This window comes from Cavia porcellus, unplaced genomic scaffold (assembly GCF_034190915.1).
Source record: "Cavia porcellus strain 051 isolate PalLab524CR breed Dunkin Hartley unplaced genomic scaffold, mCavPor4.1 scaffold_32, whole genome shotgun sequence".
NCBI lineage: Eukaryota > Metazoa > Chordata > Mammalia > Rodentia > Caviidae > Cavia > Cavia porcellus.
Genome location: NW_026947515.1, coordinates 30,671,719 through 30,691,303, shown reverse-complemented (window position 1 = coordinate 30,691,303; position 19,585 = coordinate 30,671,719). Strand labels below are relative to the sequence as shown.

At 53.1% G+C, this 19,585-nt stretch overlaps 2 protein-coding genes across 7 annotated transcripts; one reads left to right on the top strand and one right to left on the bottom strand.

Moving 5' to 3' along the window:
• The first annotated feature begins 1,659 nt into the window (after window positions 1-1,659).
• On the top strand, window positions 1,660-6,850 carry LOC100716140 (cytochrome b-245 chaperone 1). Of its 6 annotated transcripts, none has more exons than XM_063242326.1 (7): window positions 1,660-1,757; window positions 2,469-2,574; window positions 3,261-3,302; window positions 3,689-3,762; window positions 4,294-4,390; window positions 4,633-4,777; window positions 5,051-6,850. In XM_063242326.1, the coding sequence occupies exons 2-7, from the start codon at window positions 2,490-2,492 to the stop codon at window positions 5,196-5,198; spliced, it is 591 nt and encodes a 196-aa protein (XP_063098396.1). In that variant the 5' UTR covers window positions 1,660-1,757; window positions 2,469-2,489; the 3' UTR covers window positions 5,199-6,850. The 6 variants fall into 6 exon arrangements, with proteins under 6 accessions (XP_063098396.1, XP_063098397.1, XP_003464881.1 ...); XM_063242327.1 differs by having other exon boundaries at window positions 1,696-1,813; XM_003464833.5 differs by having other exon boundaries at window positions 1,724-1,882; window positions 5,078-6,850.
• Hexd (hexosaminidase D) lies at window positions 6,772-19,571 on the bottom strand. Its single transcript, XM_003464915.5, has 13 exons — window positions 19,433-19,571; window positions 18,205-18,341; window positions 16,505-16,614; window positions 14,743-14,830; window positions 12,938-13,102; window positions 11,801-11,984; window positions 11,169-11,240; window positions 10,559-10,754; window positions 9,465-9,547; window positions 8,370-8,448; window positions 8,191-8,292; window positions 7,694-7,783; window positions 6,772-7,210 (listed from the first exon to the last, which is right to left on the bottom strand). Exons 2-13 carry the CDS (start codon window positions 18,286-18,288, stop codon window positions 7,003-7,005), a joined length of 1,461 nt encoding a protein of 486 aa, XP_003464963.1. The 5' UTR covers window positions 18,289-18,341; window positions 19,433-19,571; the 3' UTR covers window positions 6,772-7,002.
• Between the last annotated feature and the right edge of the window lie 14 nt (window positions 19,572-19,585).

Below are 19,585 nucleotides of genomic sequence, written 5' to 3'. Positions count from 1 at the left end.
CAGAACTGGGCACAGGGGTACAGTCTGCATTTTAACACACCCTCTGTGTGACCTGACACAAGCTTGGGTTTGAGAACTATCAGTACAGAGATCTCAAAGAGGCTGACAGGTAGTAAGGTCATCTCATTTTTCTTTAGGTGTCAGAGATGGAGCAAAGCCTTGTGTCTGCTAAACCAAGCGCATACCAGTCCTCTGAGTTTCCTTATAATGTGCTATAAAGGTAAAATGTAGAGTTATACATGCCGACATTGAAAGGGAAAAACTGTACAAGAGAAATTGTTCTTTTTTTTGGTATCAGGTCGAACTTACAACTGCACACTTGCAAGGCAGGCACTTATGCCGCTGAGCTAAATCCCCAGCCCCAAGAAACTGTTCTTTGTAAAAATTGTTCTTAAGATGGGTGTGGAGGGGCTGGGGATTTAGCTCAGCGGCATAAGCGCCTGTCTTCCAAGCAGGCAGTTGTGAGTTCAATCCCTGGTACCCATAAAAAGGAAAAAGACCAAAAAAAAAAAAAAAAAAAAAAAAGATGGGTGTGGTGTCACACGCCCTACTACCAGCACTCAGGAGGCTGAGGCAGGAGGATTGCTGCCAGGTCGAGGCCAGCCTGGGCTAACAAGTGAGTTCAAGGCCAGCCTGAACTGCACAGTGAGACCCTGCCTCAAAAAAGACAAAAACGAAAACAAAAACAAAACAAAAAACCCCTTCGGTCTTTTGAAAGTACCTACCTCTGTAACTGCTCCACGGCTTTGTAATTACTTTCTTGACCCCTGTAACCACAGGAGCTGCAACCAAACATGCAGGATACCCGACTGTACCATTGTACCAAGGTTCATAAACTGATGATCCTTAATTATTCTTGTAATTGATGATCTCATTCTGCAAATCAGAACTTCCAGGCTGACCTGTCTTGCCTTGGTACCTCCTGCTTGTACATTATATAAAAGCCCTAGGCTACCAGAGATTGGGGCCTGATGTTCAGGGAATGACCCAGTTTATCGTGGAGATAAATCTGATTCCCAATCCTGGGTGTTGTTTTGGTGTTTCTGGTCACCATAGCAGTATATATGTATATACATTTTTTACGGCACTGGGATTGAACCTGCACAAGGAAAGCACTTTATTACTGAGCTTCATACAGCCAACTCTTTACACTTTTTTTGGGTTTGTTTTTAGTTTTGGGGTAGTCTTGCTACATTGTCCAGGCTGCCTGTAATTTGCCATCTTCCTGCCTCGACCTCTTGAATAGATGGGATTACAAGCGTACACAACCAGGCTCAGCATGTTAAAAACGGTAACATTACGCAGTCTTGCTAATATCTTATTAAAATATGAACCACACAGTAATAGATTTTAAAAAACTGGAAAAACAAAAATAACATCTGCAGCAACCAGCACTGCACACAGCCTGCCCGGAGCCATGCCATGAACCACGTCGGTCGCGGTCGGTGATCTCTTACTCTCTCGCCCGCAGGTCCTCCGGATTTACCCTAACCTTTTCTGCTCACAGAGACATCTCCCTGTAGCCCCGAGCGCTGCTTCCGCCGCGCCTCGGAGTGGGCCGGGGTTGCGAGTCGCTGGACCCGGGGCGGCAGCCCTCGCGCCTAGTCCAAAAGCCCTCGAGGCCCCGCCCACCCAGAAGTCATTGCGGCACCGCCCAACCCCGGAAGTTCCTGCGTCTGGGTTGCCAAACCCGGAAGCCCGCGCGGCCGGTCCCCGCCCCGCCTCCTCGCAGACCCGGTCCCTCAACGGCGGTGCAGGTGCGGGCATCCGGTGGGACGTGCGGCCCGGCACTCGTACTGGCCCACCTGCGCAGGTGGTGGTCTCCACCGGCTGTCCTCCCAGCGCGCTGGGCCGCAGAGGGCTGAGCAGACGCGGCCGGCGGGTGTGTGTGCGAATGGGTGTGTGTTTGCGCAGTGCTGTGCGTGGGGCGGGGGCGTTCGTGGAGTCTTCAGCTGTCGGCGGAGGGTCGCAGTCATGGCTCTCGGGTTCATTGTTGAGTTTTCCAGTCGCCACTTGAGTGTTGGCTGTCCTGGGCGCCATCGGTGCAGTCTCCGGGAGTCAGCATGCGGGCATAGCAGCTTCCCGCCTCGCTGCCGCCCTGCAGGTGTGGGCCCAGCTATGATGGGAGAGCAGAGAGCGAGCTGCTTTCTGTCCCGACAGCGGCCTCAGCCACATGGGACTTTCGATTCCCTTTTTTAAAGGAGGGCACCATAGGGGACAAGGGGTTCCGGTGGGTCACCGTGCCGGGAGTTTGAGGGTTGCTGGGGACCAATGGCTTTGGCAAGGCTAAGGTTTCCAGGTAGGACGGTCAGGCAGGGAAGGACGAGGCCAGCGCAGGCTGGGTGGGCGGTGCGACCCCATGGCGGCCTGCATAACGGAGCACCGGAAGGCTCAGAAAGGAAGCCAGGTGAGGCCCGCCTGTGTGCCTTGCCTCCAGCTGTGTCTGACCCTGTCACCGCTGTCCACAGCCAGTGCAGACACTTTCCAGGATGTACATGCAGGTGGAGACCCGCACCAGCTCCTTTCTCCATCTGAAGAGGGCTCCAGGCATCCGGTCGTGGTCCCTCTTAGTTGGTAAGACTTTCTAAATGTTCTCCTAAAAGAAAAGCCTTAAAATGATGAAAACAAATTGAACCAGTTCCTCTTCTGTTCTACCCCAAAGGAAACCTTTTTTTTTTTTTTTTTTAGTCAGATTTTTCTCCTACCTACAAGGGCTTACAGATACTTTTTCTTTAACACAGTGTTTTTCTTCCTCCTTTTTCCGCCCCTGAGGTCACTATAGTGTGTAAAACTTGCTTTGATACTCTGGTCTGTGTGGTGGGTGTTGGTTGGTTCCTGTCTTCCTTTTTCCTGTTTCAGACCCCTTCTCTAGTCCACATCACTTCCTGACTTCCACCGCCCCCGCTTTGCTGGTCTCTGGGAGGGCTTGTGCCCTTGGGGCAGCCTTGCGGCATTTACTGCGGGTGTGGTGCTGGCCCTCCCTGAAGTAGCTGTGTCTCTGGGCACTCTGTAGCCTCCTGCACGCGGTGCTGTGTGGCTCTCTGTGTGGTCTTCTTTGCTGTGGGAGTGATAACTGTCTCTGGCTACTTTATGGGTTTCTGGAGAACTCCAGTCATGTGCACTGAAGTTTGTACAAATGCGCTGGCTGTTTTCCCTGCACTACATGGAAGGTCTTTGCCCGCTGTGCCCCAGAACACAGCTTTCTCCAGATGGGAGCATCTACTGGCCCTCACCACAGTGTGCTTCCCATCTTCCCACAGGCATCCTGTCGACTGGGTTGGCTGCTGCCTACTACAGTGGAGGTAAAAGACTGTCTCTCCTCAGTTTCCTCACCTGTTTGGAAGAACTTCTTTGTGAGTGATTGTGGCATGGCCTTCGGGGTGGCCAGTGCCAACCTTGCAGTGGTGTGCTACCTACAGGCCTGCACTTCCAGATCTCAGGCAGTTTGTCGTGTCATAAAATATTCTCTGAACCAGGCTCTAGTGATTGCCTGAGATCCTGCTGCAATGGAGGAGCCAGATTCAGTTCTCCATCTCACTCCCTGCCTCTAGCTAGACTCCCAGGGGCAGGAGTAGTCTGGCCCTTGGCTGTTGCTCCTGAGGCCTGTGCCCAGCACTGGGGAAAGGCTGTGCTGGGGTTGGTGCCTTTGCATCTTTGCTCATGGGCTGGTGTCTTGTGTCTTCTGCAGATAGTCTGGGATGGAAGTTCTTCTATGTCACTGGCTGCCTGTTTGTGGCTGTGCAGAATCTGGAGGACTGGGAGGTAAGGCTGTGCAAGTGGAGCCCTTGTTCCTGTCCTGGAGTGTTTGTCCTAGTGTAAAAGGGTCCACATAGCTGGACTTGGCCCCTGGACATTGCCTGTAGTCATCCCTGGGCCCAGGAATCTGCCAGAAATTACTGATGATTGTTCTTACCAACATTCTCTGCACTCCTGGGGCTGCTGGGGTAGAGGGGTGAGTGTCCCCTCCTGTAGCCAGCCTCTTCTCCCTGCCTACATTGCCCTTGGGAGTCTTTGAAGCCACCTGGCCTGTACTCCTCACTTCTCTGCCTCATGTGGCTCACTGCCATCCCATCGCGATGCCAAGAGAAGAGGCCATTTGCTCTGTTGACCACTCTGTTTTGCCCTGATGTCTCGTGAGAGTCCTGGGATCAGATGGCAGACACTGGGTTCTGGTGTGGTGGACAGCTCTGGGGGTTCTAACTGGGAAGCCCCTTGGTTGGCCACTCTGGTGTGGGTAGGGGTCAGGGCCCTCCCTTGGAGGTCTGTGTGTAGTCAGTGCACATCAATTTCTAGGAAGCCATCTTCAACAAGAGCACGGGGAAGGTCATTTTGAAAACATTCAGCCTCTACAGGAAGCTGCTGACCCTTTTTAGAGCAGGCCATGACGAAGGTGAGATTGGAAATCTGGATACCGTGCAGATGGGGGAAATGGGACACAGCTTGGGTCCAAGATTACGTGCTGTGATGGGGTCCCCCAGATGCACCCTGGCCTATGGGGTGGGCTGTGGGCAGGTTTCTTCAGAGCATCAGCCTATCAGGGAGGAGGTGGGTAGTGAGGAGGGTCATGGGACCATGCAGGTGGGCCACTGTGTGCCCAGGGGGCCGTGGCTTCTGACCTGTACATCCCTGCAGTGGTGGTCCTGCTCAATGATATCCGGGACGTGAATGTGGAGGAGGAGAAGGTCCGGTACTTTGGGAAGGGATATATGGTGGTGCTGCGGTTCTCAACAGGCTTCTCCCACCCTCTCACCCAGAGTGCAGTCATGGGGCACCGCAGGTAAGAGGACCAGACTTGGGAAGTGTGGGACCTTGACCTGACTCTCATTATAGACTGCTCCTTATCTGGGGCACTGGGGAGAAATAGGGTCTGGGGGAAAGGAGATATGTGCTAAAGGCAGCTCTGCCATGCTGCCCACAGAGGGCTAGAGCAAGCAGTGCCAGGATGAGAGATTCTGGGCCCAGTCTGGAAGCCCCGAGGCTGCAGTTGGGTGTTCAGGGGTGAGGTTGGGGTAAGGACTTGCTGGCCGCTGTGAGGCATGCCCTGTGACAGATACCCTGCACTTCATCTTGGTCCCAGTGATGTGGAGGCCATTGCTAAGCTCATCACCAGCTTCCTGGAGCTGCACCGCCTGGAGAGTCCCTCAGAACGGTCCCACAGCAGTGACAGTGAGGCCGATATTCCTGGCAGCCAGAGCTGACGGGTCCAGCATGGCTGTGTGTGGGCCCCATCCACAATATCTTGGCCTGGGCTTCCAATGGTGTCTTAGCTCAGCAGCCAGCCACAAGTTTCCTGACTCATCCTGGATGTCTGCCTGTGACTCCTGGGGTAGCGAGGATGGACTGCCTGCCTCTGCCTGTTCACACTTCTGGCTCCATTCTGCCCAGAGCCATGCTCATGGCCAGGGGGCACTTTAAGATGCAGGAGGCACATGCTTCTTCCAGGGACTCAGCAGTCACCACACCTCTCAGAACCGGACAGCAACCCTGGCCCAGCAGAGTGGGATGTGAGGTGATGGACCGTATGGCCTGGCTCATCCCAGGGACTGTGAAACAAAGGACGCTGCAGACTTTTCTCTAGCATGGGCCCAGGGCCTGCCCTGCCCACATCCAGAGGCTTTGTCAGCCCTGGGCTCTGGCATTGAGTTCTATTCATAATACTATGATGCCTGTGTGCCTGTTGGGGAGGGCCAGGTCCCTCTGGCTGCTGATGCCAGCACATTGTGTGTCCTACCCTTCCTGGTTGACTGTCTTCAGTGGTCAGGGTGGACCTGACCCTCGGTGAGATGCCAGGGCACCATGGGCTGTGGGGGCTGCAGTACTCAGAGGCTGCCTGTCCTCAAGGACACCTGCCTTGCTGACCCCAGGGAAATGAACAGACTAGGTGCCTGCCCAGAGCTTATCATAGTCCCCCAGACTAGAGCATGGTTGCTGGCCATAGGAGGACCACCAACCTGCCACCCCAGCCTGGGCAGAGAAGAGGTCACTTGGCGTCTGAAGACTGGGTGCTCTCTTGCAGAGATCTTGCTCAAGCCCTGAGCCCTGGGAACTGTAGGCATAGACCCTGCTTCTGGCTGCAGCCACTCTCACAGAAGCAGGGAGCCAGCCTGGACGTGGGCCTGAGAACCATGGACTCCCGGTCCCTGGTCAGCACCCTTGAGGCTGTGCACATTTGTAGGCACAGCCAGGCAGCACTGGGAAGCCACAGCATTATCCAGGTACAGATCTGAGGCTGCTAGCACCTTGGCAAGAGCAAGCCAGATCCTCCTGCTTGGAAGCAGATGTCCCTTAGCCCTGAGTCGGGACATGTGCTTTAAATGTACAGCCCAGCACCAGCTGTTAAATGGCCGAATCTGGTATGTTTTTCTTTCCTAAAAAGAACAGCAAATGGTGTCTGGTGCGTCAGCCTGTGGGCTCATATTCTTTATGATGCTGGTGATTGAATCAAGGGTCTTATAAATGTAGGCAGGCCTGCTGTACCATTTAGGTGCATCCCCAGCCATGTTTTCAGTTTTATTCAGTCTTGCTAAGTGGCCTAGCCTGGCCTTGAACTTGTGATCTTCCTGCCTCAGCCTCCTGGATAACAAGGATTATAGGTATGTGCCACCATATCCAGCCTCTGTGCACTCTGAAGATGCTTCATCTGAGGGAGGAGCAGCTGCCTAAGAGTCCATTCCTGGGCCGTCCCTGCAGGGCTTTTGGGGCTGGAGCTCATTTCCAAGTGAGGGAGACCTCAATTGCAAACCAGGGAGCTGACAAAAAACCTGATTCAAGTTTCTGTTAGCGGGACTTGGCAACTGGTAGTATTTTTATTTCAGATGAATTAATAAAAGTTCTCTATGCACATCATAAACAGGTCCTGTGTGCCTTTTCCTTTGGTGTTTTCCATTGCCCGCACTGTGAGCCCTGGGCCTTGTCCAGGTGCAGCAGGAGGACACAGAATGTAAAGCTCCCTTCAGCCCACTTAGGCCAAGAGCACAGCCCCCAGCCCATGGCAGGAGCCCCTCAGGGGTCTTGACCCACATCCCCGGCAGGGCTGGGAGGCAGTGGCAGGGGTATGGCTGCCTCGGTGAGGTCCTGCAGCAGGCCCTGCAGCCGCTGCATACTAGGGTGCACATTCTCCTCCAGCCACTCCTCTACGGTGTCGGGGTAGAAGATGCATTGCAGCGCCACCTCCAACTGCTGCACCAGGGTACCCCACCTGCCCAGGAGGCTGCGGGTGACAGGGCTGTGAACTGTAGTGCTTGCCAGGGACCCTATGACACGTCCTTAGCCCCACAGGTCAGCGCTGCTCCATGCCTCAGTCTACCCAGTGGGACCAGTAGGTGAATGAACTGGGCACACTTGAGCATCTGACCAGAATGCCTTCTACACTTGGCAAACAGTTGTCTTGGTGGCACAAGGACTGTCACACAGTAGGCAGCATGTTGCTGCCATGGGGCACACACTGTTAGGCTCAGCTTACAACCCTGACCTAGGAGAGGAGGGGAGATAGCAAGGACCCCAGCTACAAGGGCTCTTGGCCAAGGTGTCTCGGGTACAGCAGGGCCAGGTGGATCCCAAGTGGCCTGTCTGAGTATGTGGGCCAGGCTCTCCTCTTGGGCTAGGCACCCTGAGCTTTGTTAGGGAATGCATGGGGTCCATCAGAGGCTGCGACCCAGGGAAGTAGGTCTTAGCTGAATCCGGGGGTGCTCACCTGAGTGCCTCGGGCTGGATGTGCTGGAGCATGACTGGGTGGATGAGCTTCCGCCTGCGATGGTAGGGGCTGAACCAGCCAGTCACATACCTGGGGCAAAATAGACAGGTGAGCGCTAGCCGACAGCAGCTAATGCCATGGTTGCTTTGCAGTGACACCTCTGGGAAAACTTAGTTTTTGTTTTTTTTGAGATAAGAGTTTCACTATGGCTGTTCTTGAACTCAGAATTCATCAGAATAGCTTTGAACTCATGATCCTCCTGCTTTACCTTCCTGAGCATTGGGGTTAGATGTATGGCACCACTGTGCTTGGCTTAGAAATTTTAAACAGTTGTACTTCTCACTCAGCAAGCTGAAAGAGGAGGACTGCAAGTTGGAGGCCAGCCTGGGCTATATAGCAAGATGCTGTTAAACAAGCAAAACCCAAAAGACAAGAAAACTGCTTTTCCCTAGAAAGCCTTTGTAAAAGAGACTGGCGGGAGAGTGGAGGCTGCTTACCTGTTCCTCTCCAGCAGTGCGTCTACAGAGCTGCGCAGGTGGAGGCTGACTTGTGTGACGAGGGTGTGAACATCACTGCCAGGGAAGGAGCTGGCTCCCACACTGCCAGAGAGCCAGGCTGAGACTGGTGGTCCCCAGGGGCGGGCAGGGGCAGGACTGATGGGGCAGGGCTTGGTTACCTTACGGCATCTGTTCCTCCTGGGCTTGAAACCCCAAGGAGGTTTTCCACTCTCGATTTCACATCCTCAGCAAATCCTCCTGAAACCAACCACAGACAGAAGCTGTCGGAGGGAGGGAAGCCGAGTACTTGTTCTGTAGGTCAGGCAGACTGGGGCTTCAGGCCCTCAGGCAGAGGATGATGGGAGCCTGAGCCTGAGCCCCAGCCCAGCCCAGCCCAGCCCTGTATGCTGATCCGAGGGCCACCTCAAGGTGAGCCCTGCTGCTTTTCATTACTGTAAAGGTTGGAAAACAGAAATGCCAATGGTGTTCTGGCAGGGCCACCACCTGGACCAGCCCTGGGCTCCCTCTGCAGATGGCCAGGCTCATGAATCTGTCTCAATAGTGAGACATTTCAGAGCTCCTGGAACAAGCTGGTGCCAGCATGGACAGCACCATGTCAGCACCGAGGCTGTGGCAGGATAGGAGGGTCCTAGTTCTGTAGTGGGCAGGAGCAACCACTGGTTCTCTTGAAAATGGGACACAGAAGCCAATACAGCCCCATCTGCAGCTCCCCACTCGGGGCACACGTAGGAGGGCGTGTGTGCTGTTGCCTCCTAGCCTTTCTGAATATTTTCAATAGTTCAGTTCAACAACTGGGAAAAGCAAAGACTCATCCTCTGCACATCCTTCCCTGGCTCCCTGCACAGCGCTGCCCTTGCTAAGCATGTTTGCAGGCATTGTGTCCTTACTCTGACCTGAGACACTTCCGCCTGCATGGACTCACACCTACAATGGTGTGGTTTGATTGTGTGCTGTGGACTTCACCAAGGCCTTTTCTGTCTGCTCAGCCACGCTGGATCCAGCTGCTCCCTCAGAGTGCTGGCTAAGGGGCCTTTCCAGTAAAGGGGTCGCTGGTTCTACTCAAGCTGCCTTCTGGCTCTCAGGACATTTACACAACACAGGTGGCTGGTGGCCTCTTCTTCCACATCCCAGGAAGCACTCATTTCACTGCAGTTTCCATGAGTCTGACTTCTGACTTTCTGGTTTGGCTCGGGCCTACACTTGATGACCTGGGTACAGGCAGGCTGGGGCCAATGCCAGATGGGCAGACATACCATGGAGGAGCAGCTGCAGACAGGCAGCCAGGGACGGGATGCCCACGGGGAGCAGCTCGCAGAGCACCGAGAAGTGGTCATACCTGTGCCCAGAAAGGGGCATTCAGCTCTGTTGCCCTCGGCCCACCCAGCCAACAGAGGTGCCCTAATCTAGGGCATTCTTGCTCCTGTCCTGGGGCCCCTGCATCCAACCTCAGGCTGAAGGTTGTACATGCCTGTGTTACAAAGAAGAAATTTTGTTACTTACACGTATTAACTATATTGTATGTTTTGCATGTGGCCCACAATTTCCCCACCTTCCACTCTTCCCTCAGCATCTTCCCTCTGCTCCTGGTGGCTGTGCCAACACTTATGCTTTTCCCCAAGGCCCCATGAGGAAGACTCCCCAGGCCAGGCAGGATACCTCCACCTGCTCCAAACTCAGCTGCCTCAGCTGCGAGTTGGGTGGAGATGGATGTGGCTGCAGGTGTGGCAAGCGGGACAGGTAGAAGGGCATGCGTTCAGATGCTGAAGTCAAACTCTGGGGCTCCGGTTCCTGTCCTCTGCACAGAGAAGTGCTGCTCATGGGGGCAGTCTTGGTGTCGTCTAGCCCCAGTGAACCCCAGGCCCACAGAAGAGATGCTTGGGAATCTTCCTGGTGGTAGACAGAGCCACCTGGAAGCTTCTGCAGAACTGGCTGCTGCTTCTGGACATGCGCTGGTGCTGGGAGCTGACCCCACGCTCCAGCCACACATGTGGTCACATCCTGGAGTCCCTGATGGTTTCTGAAGCCCCCCACCATGATCCTGCCTCCACTGCTTCATTGAAAACCTGGCCTCTGTCGAACCTACAGACAGGACAGGACCCAGGTGGAGTGGGCTGAGGACAGACTGGTACGCTGCCGTATTTTCCAAGTGAGGTGAACTGCAGAAGACCAGCATCCACCCTGTGTCCTCCTGTGCTACACGAGACACGGTCTGTCTGGTGGGGAGCATGGGTGGTGTCCTCACAGAACTTAGGGCCTACTCAAGACATCCTGAGGCCAGCTCTGGGAAGGCTGCGGCCAGGCTGGGGAGCTGCTCCCCGACCCCAGGACCAGCCTCCCACAAACCCACCTCTGCCAGCCGGTCAAGATGATGCCCTGCAGTGCATCCACTGGCCCACTGTCTGCCACCTGTAGCCACTGTGCATGGTTCCCAAGGTGGTGCTGAACTGGGGGTATGACCTGGCTGGCTCCCGTGGCCCCCTTGAAGGCACTGGCTGCCCACAGACGCAGAAAGCCGCACTCCCGGTACTTTTCCATCAGGAGGACTGTGTGGAAAGCAGGCAGGTGAGTGGCTCTGTGCAGACAGCCTACATGAGGGACCACATCATGCACTGTCCTGGCCCACGGAGGAGTGGCCACAGCCCTGGGCTGACATGTAGTAGAGGACAGTCCAGCTTTTCACAAGCGGCCCTTGGTTTGCTGGCTCGTTGGGAAAATGTCTTGGAGAACAGGGAAGAGCACAAGCTTCCCACTGGAGAGTCCCATCCCCACCCTGTGTGGGGCCTGCAGTGCAGAAGGGCAAAGTAGGACAGCAGCTGTGACGCTGTTACCACACCCTGGTCAGCCGAGCTGCCCAACTGGCTGCACCTACAGGCCAGGCAGCCAAGGTCACAGGGGCACAGGGCAGGGGGCAGCCCATCTAGGCACATAGGCAGTGACTGAGGCAGCCTGGTACTGACCCTTGGAGTTGACATCTAGGTCGGCACTGTAGTCCCAGAGCACGGGCTCCACCAGCTGCGGCACCCCAGATGCTGAGGACAGGGCAACAATGTGAATGGGGGTCCTCGCCAGGCCACACCCTGAGCCCCTGAGGCACAGATGCACTCTTCTGGCATGAAATGGAACAGCCCATCTCATCAGGCCCCAGGAGCTTCTTGGAGCCAGTGGGCTCCTGTGCTCCTCAGAGGCCCCTGGACAACCCCCTAGTTTAGGGCCAGCCACAAAGAACACTGGTGAAGCCAGGTGCACACCTGTCATCCCAGCACTCAGAAGGCTGAGGCAAGAGGATCACTGTGAGTTCAAGGCCAGCTTGAGCTATACAGTGAGCCTGAACTGCACAGCAAGATCCTGTTTCACGATTTAAAAAAAAAAAAAAAAAGCACGAGCAAAGCTGGAGCACTGATGCTGCCATGGTGGCTTCCTGCCCATGAGCCCACATTTTGCAAGATGGACAGTCACTTGGGGAGTGACACAGATCTGGCTTTCTCATGCACACATGAAAAGCAAGTCTAGTGGGAAGCTCAGTCCCACAACCCTGAGATCCGGGTCTCAGGCACAGCAGAAGTCCCCATCTGAGCCCTGCATGGCCCACCTGCGAGCTGATCTTGGGGAATGTCCCGCAGCATATCATCCCACACCAGGGGTGTTGTGCTGGGGTGCTGGCTCAGCACATGGCTGGCCACTGCCCAGATGTGGGACAGACACAGCTTGGCCTGGCTGTTCTGCTCCTGCTGCAGCCACTGTTTAGAGGTCTCCCCTTCACCCAGGTAGTAGACCTGTAGGAAGAGGTGGGTGGTTCAGCTGGCATAGTCCCCACACTGTGTCCTGAGTCTGAGGTAGCGGAATGCAGAGAGGAGGCTGGGTGGGGGCTCAGGCCTGTGACTCTCAGCTCCAAGGAGAGGACAGACTCACATCCCACCCCGAGCAGGCTTTCTGACACATGCTTCAATATCGATGGACCCTGTCCTGCACACATTTCTGAGCGAGGAAGTCCAAAACAGAAGACCAGATATTGTGTGACCCCACTAAGTGAAATATCCAGACCAGGCAGGGCCAGACAGAGGGCAGGTGGAAGGCTGCAGGGGCTGGGACAGGGTCTTTCTGGGGTGAAGGAGGGCCCTGCAGGGGATAATGATGACAGTCATACAGCTCCCCAAATGAGCAGAGAGCTGCTGAAGGATACACTTTAAGAGCACGCACATGTGCATGCGCACACACACATACAAATCTCTTTTCCTAAAGGGAACCTTGGGCTGACTGTTACCCGTGCAGGTCTAGCTCAGGTTCCAGTGGGCTACAGACCTGCGGAAGTCTGGCTTGGTGTCCCTAGGTCTTGCCTGTGCATCTGGAGCCAAGCAGTGAGGCAGAAAGGTGGGAGGCTGAGGACACTGCCTGATTCCCCAAGGACCATCTCTCTAAAGTGAGGGCTTTAGGATCTAAAAGTAGCATGTACACAGTGCCCCTTCTTTGACTGGAACAAAATATTGAGGCCTCGTGTGCCTGTGACAGGCTGGCTCTGTGCCTGTAGGGACAGCAAGGCTTTTTCTGGCTCTGCTGGCCCCTGCCTCTGTACCAGGCCATGACCCTTTCCTGGAGCTGGATGGGTTGGGGCCAGCCCTTTGGCAAGGTTCTTTATTCTTTGGCATTTGGAGGGTTTTCCTACAAGAAACTTTGGCATGGGAGGTGACCTTGAAGAGGAGGGGCTGCAAAGTGGGATGAAGGTACCTACCTCATCACACCCGATGTGGAGCCAGCAGGTGCCTTTGTGCAGCCCTAGGACCTGGTCAATCATGGCGCTCACCAGGGCCAGGGACTCTGCCTTGTGAGGGTTGAGGGTGTTGGGGAAGAGTGCCACTTCCCGGAGGTGCGCGAATGCTGAATGCTTCAGCACAAACTGCAGGGAGGCGTGAGAGGCTGGTGAGCTGAGGGGGTGCCTGAGCCCACTGCTCCATGAGGCTTGCCAAAGGCTCCCAGCTCCTGCTCCCCGCATGACAGTTTCTGTTTGGACTGCCAAGTTGGTTCTAGAAGTCTGCTGTGAGCAGGCAGGGAGGCTGCCCAGCAGGCAGCAACTTCCCAACCTGCTTCCTGTTAGTTTCTCAAAGGCCTTCTTTCCCTCCTCATTCTAATTGGAGGAGTGACAAACTGGAAAGACAGGAGGCTCTATTCTCTTTCAGATTTGGTGGTGAACACTCCTTCTGGCTACTTCATCATGAAAAGGTTGGCAAACCCATCCCAAAAGAAGTACATAAAAGGAAGACAGCCACTTCAGGGCTCTGGAAGTCAGCTAAAGGTGGACATCAAATTGAAAATGGTTACCTGTGAGTGGCCACAGAAATTCTTGGTAAGGGCTGCTCCCTGATGCCCTGCCCCAGGGTCCCCGAGCTGTGAAAGCCAGCAACTTTCCTGCCAGAGGGGCTGGACTTAAATGCTATCCAGAGAAGGCAGGCTTTGGTGGGCACTGGTGAGTGCAGCCAGAAGGCTGAAACTGGGGGCTATGGGCCTGGGAGGGGGTTCGATGATGCCACAGGGTGAGGAGTATCGTGTCAGGGGACCTAAACCTCTCACTGATTTGCAATACAGAGGACACTGGTGCTAGGAGCCAGAGTACCAGAACATAGAGGAATGTAGCAGGGAGAACCTACTGGAAATATGGGTGGGCTGATTTTTGGGAGAATTCCAAAAGACAGGCTGAGAGCCTGAGGGCAGGCCTGGCAAGCCTGGGGCTTGGAGTAAAAGCACCCTTCTTCTGGATGTGAAGACTCGAGTGTAAGTGAAAGGCTTCTGGTAAACTTGAGGGAGTTCAGTGTTAGGCAGAGGAATTTGTGCACCCTAACAGCCAATAAATCAACACTGAATTTGTTTCCCAGTTCTTTTTTTTTTTTTTTTAACTTGATACATGATTATGCTGTGTATCCTGGGCTGGCCTTGAACTAACAACATGTTAGGCTTTATATCTAGGTGTCCCCAAGGGCCTTATGCAGGCCTAGGCAGGCTTTGGGAAGGTGACTGGATCATGGATGGCTGTTAGATGGTAGTCCTGGTTGGAGAGGCAGGGTACTGGGGTGTGGCCTAGGAGGGGTGGGTTCCCTTTTCAGAGCCTCCCTTCTTCTCTGCTTCCTGGCTGCTGTGATCTGAACTGCTTTCCTTTGCTCTCTCTCCTGGGCCATTCCTGCCCTGGACCAGCTGACCATGGACTGCAAGCATGAGCCAAACTAAGCCTCTCTTCCTTTAAATGGCAGCATCAGGCCTTGTGTATTACTGAGCTGTGTACTGTTGGGGATTGTGGACAGTGAGAAAGTGACCAAGACATGACCTCCCTGCCTTGGCCTACCGAGTCATGAAAAATATTCTTGGGCTTTTTTCAAACAGAAAACGGAAGCCTTCTTTCCCTTCCACACAGGCTGCTGGACCTGCTCTAAGTGCTCTCTGGCTGCTTGTGGGGAGTGGGCTTCCAAGAGTGTAGCCTCTCAGTGCAGTGCCAGCTCTCTGCTCAGGAATAAACTGGGCATCTGGACCCACATCCATGCCCCTCACCTCCATGTGTCCAAACGTCTGCACCAAGGGAACGACCTCCAGTTTACTGAGTCTGGCCAGACGCAGGATTTCTGTGACTTCGGCGGGGCTGGGGAGACAAAGACCATAGGAAGCGTGTGCCAGCCAGTCGGCTTAGTCCTCCCACTCTCCCTGGTCCTTGCTCTTCAGGCTCAGCACCTCCTGGACAAGTGAGAGACCCTCATGCTGCTGAGCCCCATGGGCTGCAGGCTGCAGGGAAGGCAGCCGGCTGGGATCTGAGCCTCTAGGTTGTCTGAGTTTTACACAGACCTGGCCTTCACAGCAGCACAAGCTGCAGAACAGGGGTTGGTGGTGGCCCGTGTGTAGGCACCTCTCAGCCACTTTCACATAGCCCTTGACCTGAGCTCGGCCCCCTTAGGCCAGCAGTGCTGCATGGGGGTCAGTCCTGGAAATGGCTCTACATATTACCTTCACAAGCACCATTGTGAGTAGCCATTTATGAATGTCACTAAAAAAACAAAACAAAACAAAACAAAACTATTTCTAGGTTCTGCATGTGTGTGAACCATCTCTTAGCGAGCACTATACATTTATTATTCATAGAAAGTTATTTTCAACTTCAGAGGAAATTTTTTCCCTTTGAAAGACAAAGTTATGGGGCTGGGGATTTAGCTCAGCGGCATAAGCGCCTGCCCTGCAAGCAGGCAGTCGTGAGTTCGATCCCCAGTACTGATAAAAAGGAAAAAGACAAAAAAAAAAAAAAAAAAAAAAAAAGAAAGAAAGAAAGACAAAGTATGTTTATTGCTAAAAAAAAATCACAGAAGTGCATATGGAGCAGAGGTACCACAGTAAGCACCCCACTGTAAGTACCCCACAAGCTCACTCTGCTGCCCTTGCCGATGCTCAGCCTGCTTTGCTGTGGTGAGAGGGTGGACAGGCTGGAGAGCTCGGATGCCCACCAGGGCCAGGCTGTCCTGATGTCCCACCACAAGCAGGGCTGCCTTTCCTCACACTCACTGTCACTGTCACTCAGGTAGAAGCTTCCCCCAACCAGTGGTCCAAACAGCACTGTATATATGGTTCTAGTAGGAGCGCCACTTATTGGCCACTGGTATTTCTTCTTTGGGGATCTATCAGCTCCCCTCCTTAGCCCTTTCTCCTCGGGCCTCTGCAGTTGGACTGGGAGTGCTGCATGAGCCTTCCTGGGCCCCTCTATCACCTTCTCCCCTCGACCTGCACTCACAATTCCAGGTCTGGCTGGCGGCCTGACTCGAGCCCAGTCCAGGGCTAGGTAAGCTCACTGTAGACTTGCACTGAGCAGAGACCAACAAGCTGAACTGCAAACTGTGCCTTCCCAGTGAGGTTGGTAGATGCTATTTTTCTTTTTTTAAATGTTTCCAAACTCTCCAGTGAGTATGCTTGTTTTTATAATGTGTTTTACTTTTATAATTAATTAAATTAATTGATTTGTTGTGATATTGGACTTTTGCACTTAGCTGCATCCAGGGACTTTTATTTTTTGAGGCAGGCTCTCACTAAGTGTCGCAGGCTGGGCTGGAACTTGTGATTCTCCTGCCTTAGTCTCCTTGGAAAACCGGGATAACAGGTGTGCACCACCATGTCTGCTCACAATCAACTTTTATAAGACATTCATTTCAGAAGATGGCAGGACATTCCCATCCCACATTGCTAACCCTTCCATCTACATCTAAAGATTGCACCTTCCCACCCGGAGCCCTGGAACCCCTCAGATTGCTCTGTGACTGCCAGGTGACACCCATACCTGTATGCGTGCACGGCCCTCAACTGACTCAGGTGGCCCTCGTAAGGAAACATGTCTTCATACTCAATGAGGAGGCCATTCGCACCCAGAGCTCGGAAGAGCGGAAAGATCTGGGAGAGACGGAGAGGGAGTCAGGAAAATGTCACCATTTGAACAAAAGCAGCAGGGGGACTTTTCCTCTGCAGCTTGTGAAGCTGGATGGCAGCTGCTATACCTACTTCTCCTGGGAACTCTGAACCTTGAATGTGCACTGTATACTGGTGATGGGGTTGGGGTGCGTGGGGGGCACACTGCCTAAGAGAAGCAGCACACTGGCCTCAAAAAGTGGGAGAGCAGGCAGCAGTGCACTCTTGACACACAGGACCAGGAGCTGGGAAGGAGCAGCAGGTGGCTCTGCATTTCCTGGTTGCCATGTGACGGGGATCAACATTTGTGTGTGTGTGTGTGTGTGTGTGTGGTACTGGGGGAATGAATCCAAAATCCAGCCTGGTTTGATTTAAAAGATGTCATGTGACCCTCCTGCCTTATCCTCCCGAGTTAAGGGATCACAGGCGTATGCTACCTGCTGTACATTTTAAGAACAGGTTCTAGGGGCTGGGGATTTAGCTCAGCGGAATAACTACCTGCCTTGCAAGCAGGTAGTCGCGAGTTCAATCCCCGGTACTGATTAAAACAAAACAAAACAAAGAACAGGTTCTTATGTTCAGGATGGATGGACCACCCCAGGCACCTTCTACAGGCTCTGAGCTACTACTTCTGCAGGGTTTATTTGTCTCTTTCTCTTCTGTAACTCTCTCCCTGGTATCAGAGCATTCTCTCCTTCAACCCTGCTAAAGCACTTAGTTTAATGTGGATTTACCTCCCAAGTTTTGTCTTTACTGTGAGGTTCCGTTCTTCCAGAAGAAAGTTCTGTCACATGTTTCTGGGAGCCTCGTGGTCTTGCAGAGCACCTCCAGAACTCTCACCCATGGGACTCTTTGAAATCACCTCAAACCAGGGCCAGTAAAACCTTCCCTCAGGGTTCTTGCTATGGAGGACATCTATTTGGGGACTATTTCTGAGTCCTTTGATCTTAACATCACTGGAATGTTCCTTTTTCTTTCCCCTATCTCGGGCCAACTTGCTAACCCTAGATGGGGCCATGGCCCCATTGATTTCAATTTTGGAATTCAATTTTGGGTATACCTGATTCCTAGTTTTGTTGATTACAAACTGTGTGGCTTAAAAGACCATAAGTTTTCCTCACAGTTCTGGCTGATCCTTCTGCCTCAGCCTTCTGAGTGCTGAGATTACAGGTGTGTGCCACCATGCCTGGTGAACTCTCTTCTTCTTACTCAGGATCACTGTAATCCAGTACAACCTCAACTCACCTTGCTTATACATACACAGACCTTTCTAAATAAGGACATGTTGGCAGGTACAAGGGTTAAAATTTGCATTTAACTCTTTCTGGTGTGTGTGTGTCACAATTCAACTCACAAAAAAAGAGGTTGTGGTTTGTCTTTTGTTTCTTGTGCCACCCTGGAGGTTCTGTCTCATTCTGTGAGGGGAAGTGGGAAAAATGAAGTTCATTTCACCTGTCCCAACCTTGGACCTTGTGGTTGTTTTACAACTGCCCACTTCCATAGATTACTGCTGGCAACAGTAGACTGTAACCTGAGGCAAATGGTGATTCTCAAGAGGTAAAAGGAAGTTCTTACCTCCGCGAGATATGAGACCTTTGGTGGAGCTCCTTTAAAGTCCAAATGAACTAGTCTCATCTTAAATGCTGTGGAACCTGACATTTCAGTATTTTGTGTGAACTTCTATAACAAGATCTCTGTTCAGGGACTTCTTCCTAGTAGAGAAACCAGAGTTATAAACAAACATGGTGAGCCAGGCATGGTGGCACACACCTGTTATCTTAGCACTGGGGAAGCTAGGGCAGGAGGGTCACCATGAGTTTAAAACAAGCCTGGGATACACAGTGAGACTGTCTCTAAAAACAAATCAGTCAACCAACTAAACAAACGAATGTGTGGTGGCTTCTTCCTCAGTCCTATTCTTAACATGTTCTTTTAGTTCTGATATCAGCTAGGTTCGTTTTATTAGAGGAAACCCCTATTATTAACATGAAAATGGAGAAGTCTATCTCCATATTCAAATACAGAGACTTTTGCTCTTTGTTCACTGGCTCCTAAAATAGAACAGTGCTGGTTCTCTGGTGAAGCTCATAACACAAGCAACGGCAAAAGCAGTGCGTGTGTGTGTGTGTGTGTGTGTGTCTGTGTGTGTGCGCGCGCGTGCGCGCGCACGCGCACCTGAGTTATACATTGGGCCCTATACATGCTAGACAAGTGTTCTTGCACAGAGCTGCATCCCTAAACATTCTCAAACTACCATACATTACACTGGAGAATACAACCAGGAAGGTGTCTATAAACATTTTTTATCAGGCCTCATGATTGATATTTTCGTAGGAAATTTATTCTCAACTTAATTTTGGACAACATAAAAATTAATTCACATTTCTAGGACACAGGTCAGTTTGGCTGTAGGAAGGAAAAACACTGCAACTGCAAGCTTTATTCCATATCAGAGAAAACCGGCTCGGATTAAAAATAAGGCAATGATAACGTGGAAAGGGAACAAGCCTCAGGTGTCGTTTATATTAAAATAAAAGCATCTGGATGATAATGAACCTTCTGGGAAAATAGCAGGGTGCATCTTTTTGTCGCTACTAAAAAGCACTAAGGATTCTTTGGGTGCGGAGAGAACTCTGCATGCCAGCCGCGCCCTGGACCGCGGACTCCACCTGCTCATACAGGCGAAGGCCTTTAAGAGCTAGCCTCCGGGCATTGTACCCGCGGGCACTTTGAGGCCCCTCAAGTCGTACACTGGCCTTAAGGAAGGCAGCCTGACGCTGCCCTGCCCAGACTTCCGACTCACCCGGCCGCCGCCTCCGGTCTGCGACCCAAAGCCGCCGCAGGCGCACCCGGCACGCAGGTGCGCGGCACCGCGGGAGGAGCAGGTCCCGCCCTACCTCGCCCCGCCCCGCCGCTCGGTCGCCGATTGCTCACGCCTGGCTGTGCAGACCACCGA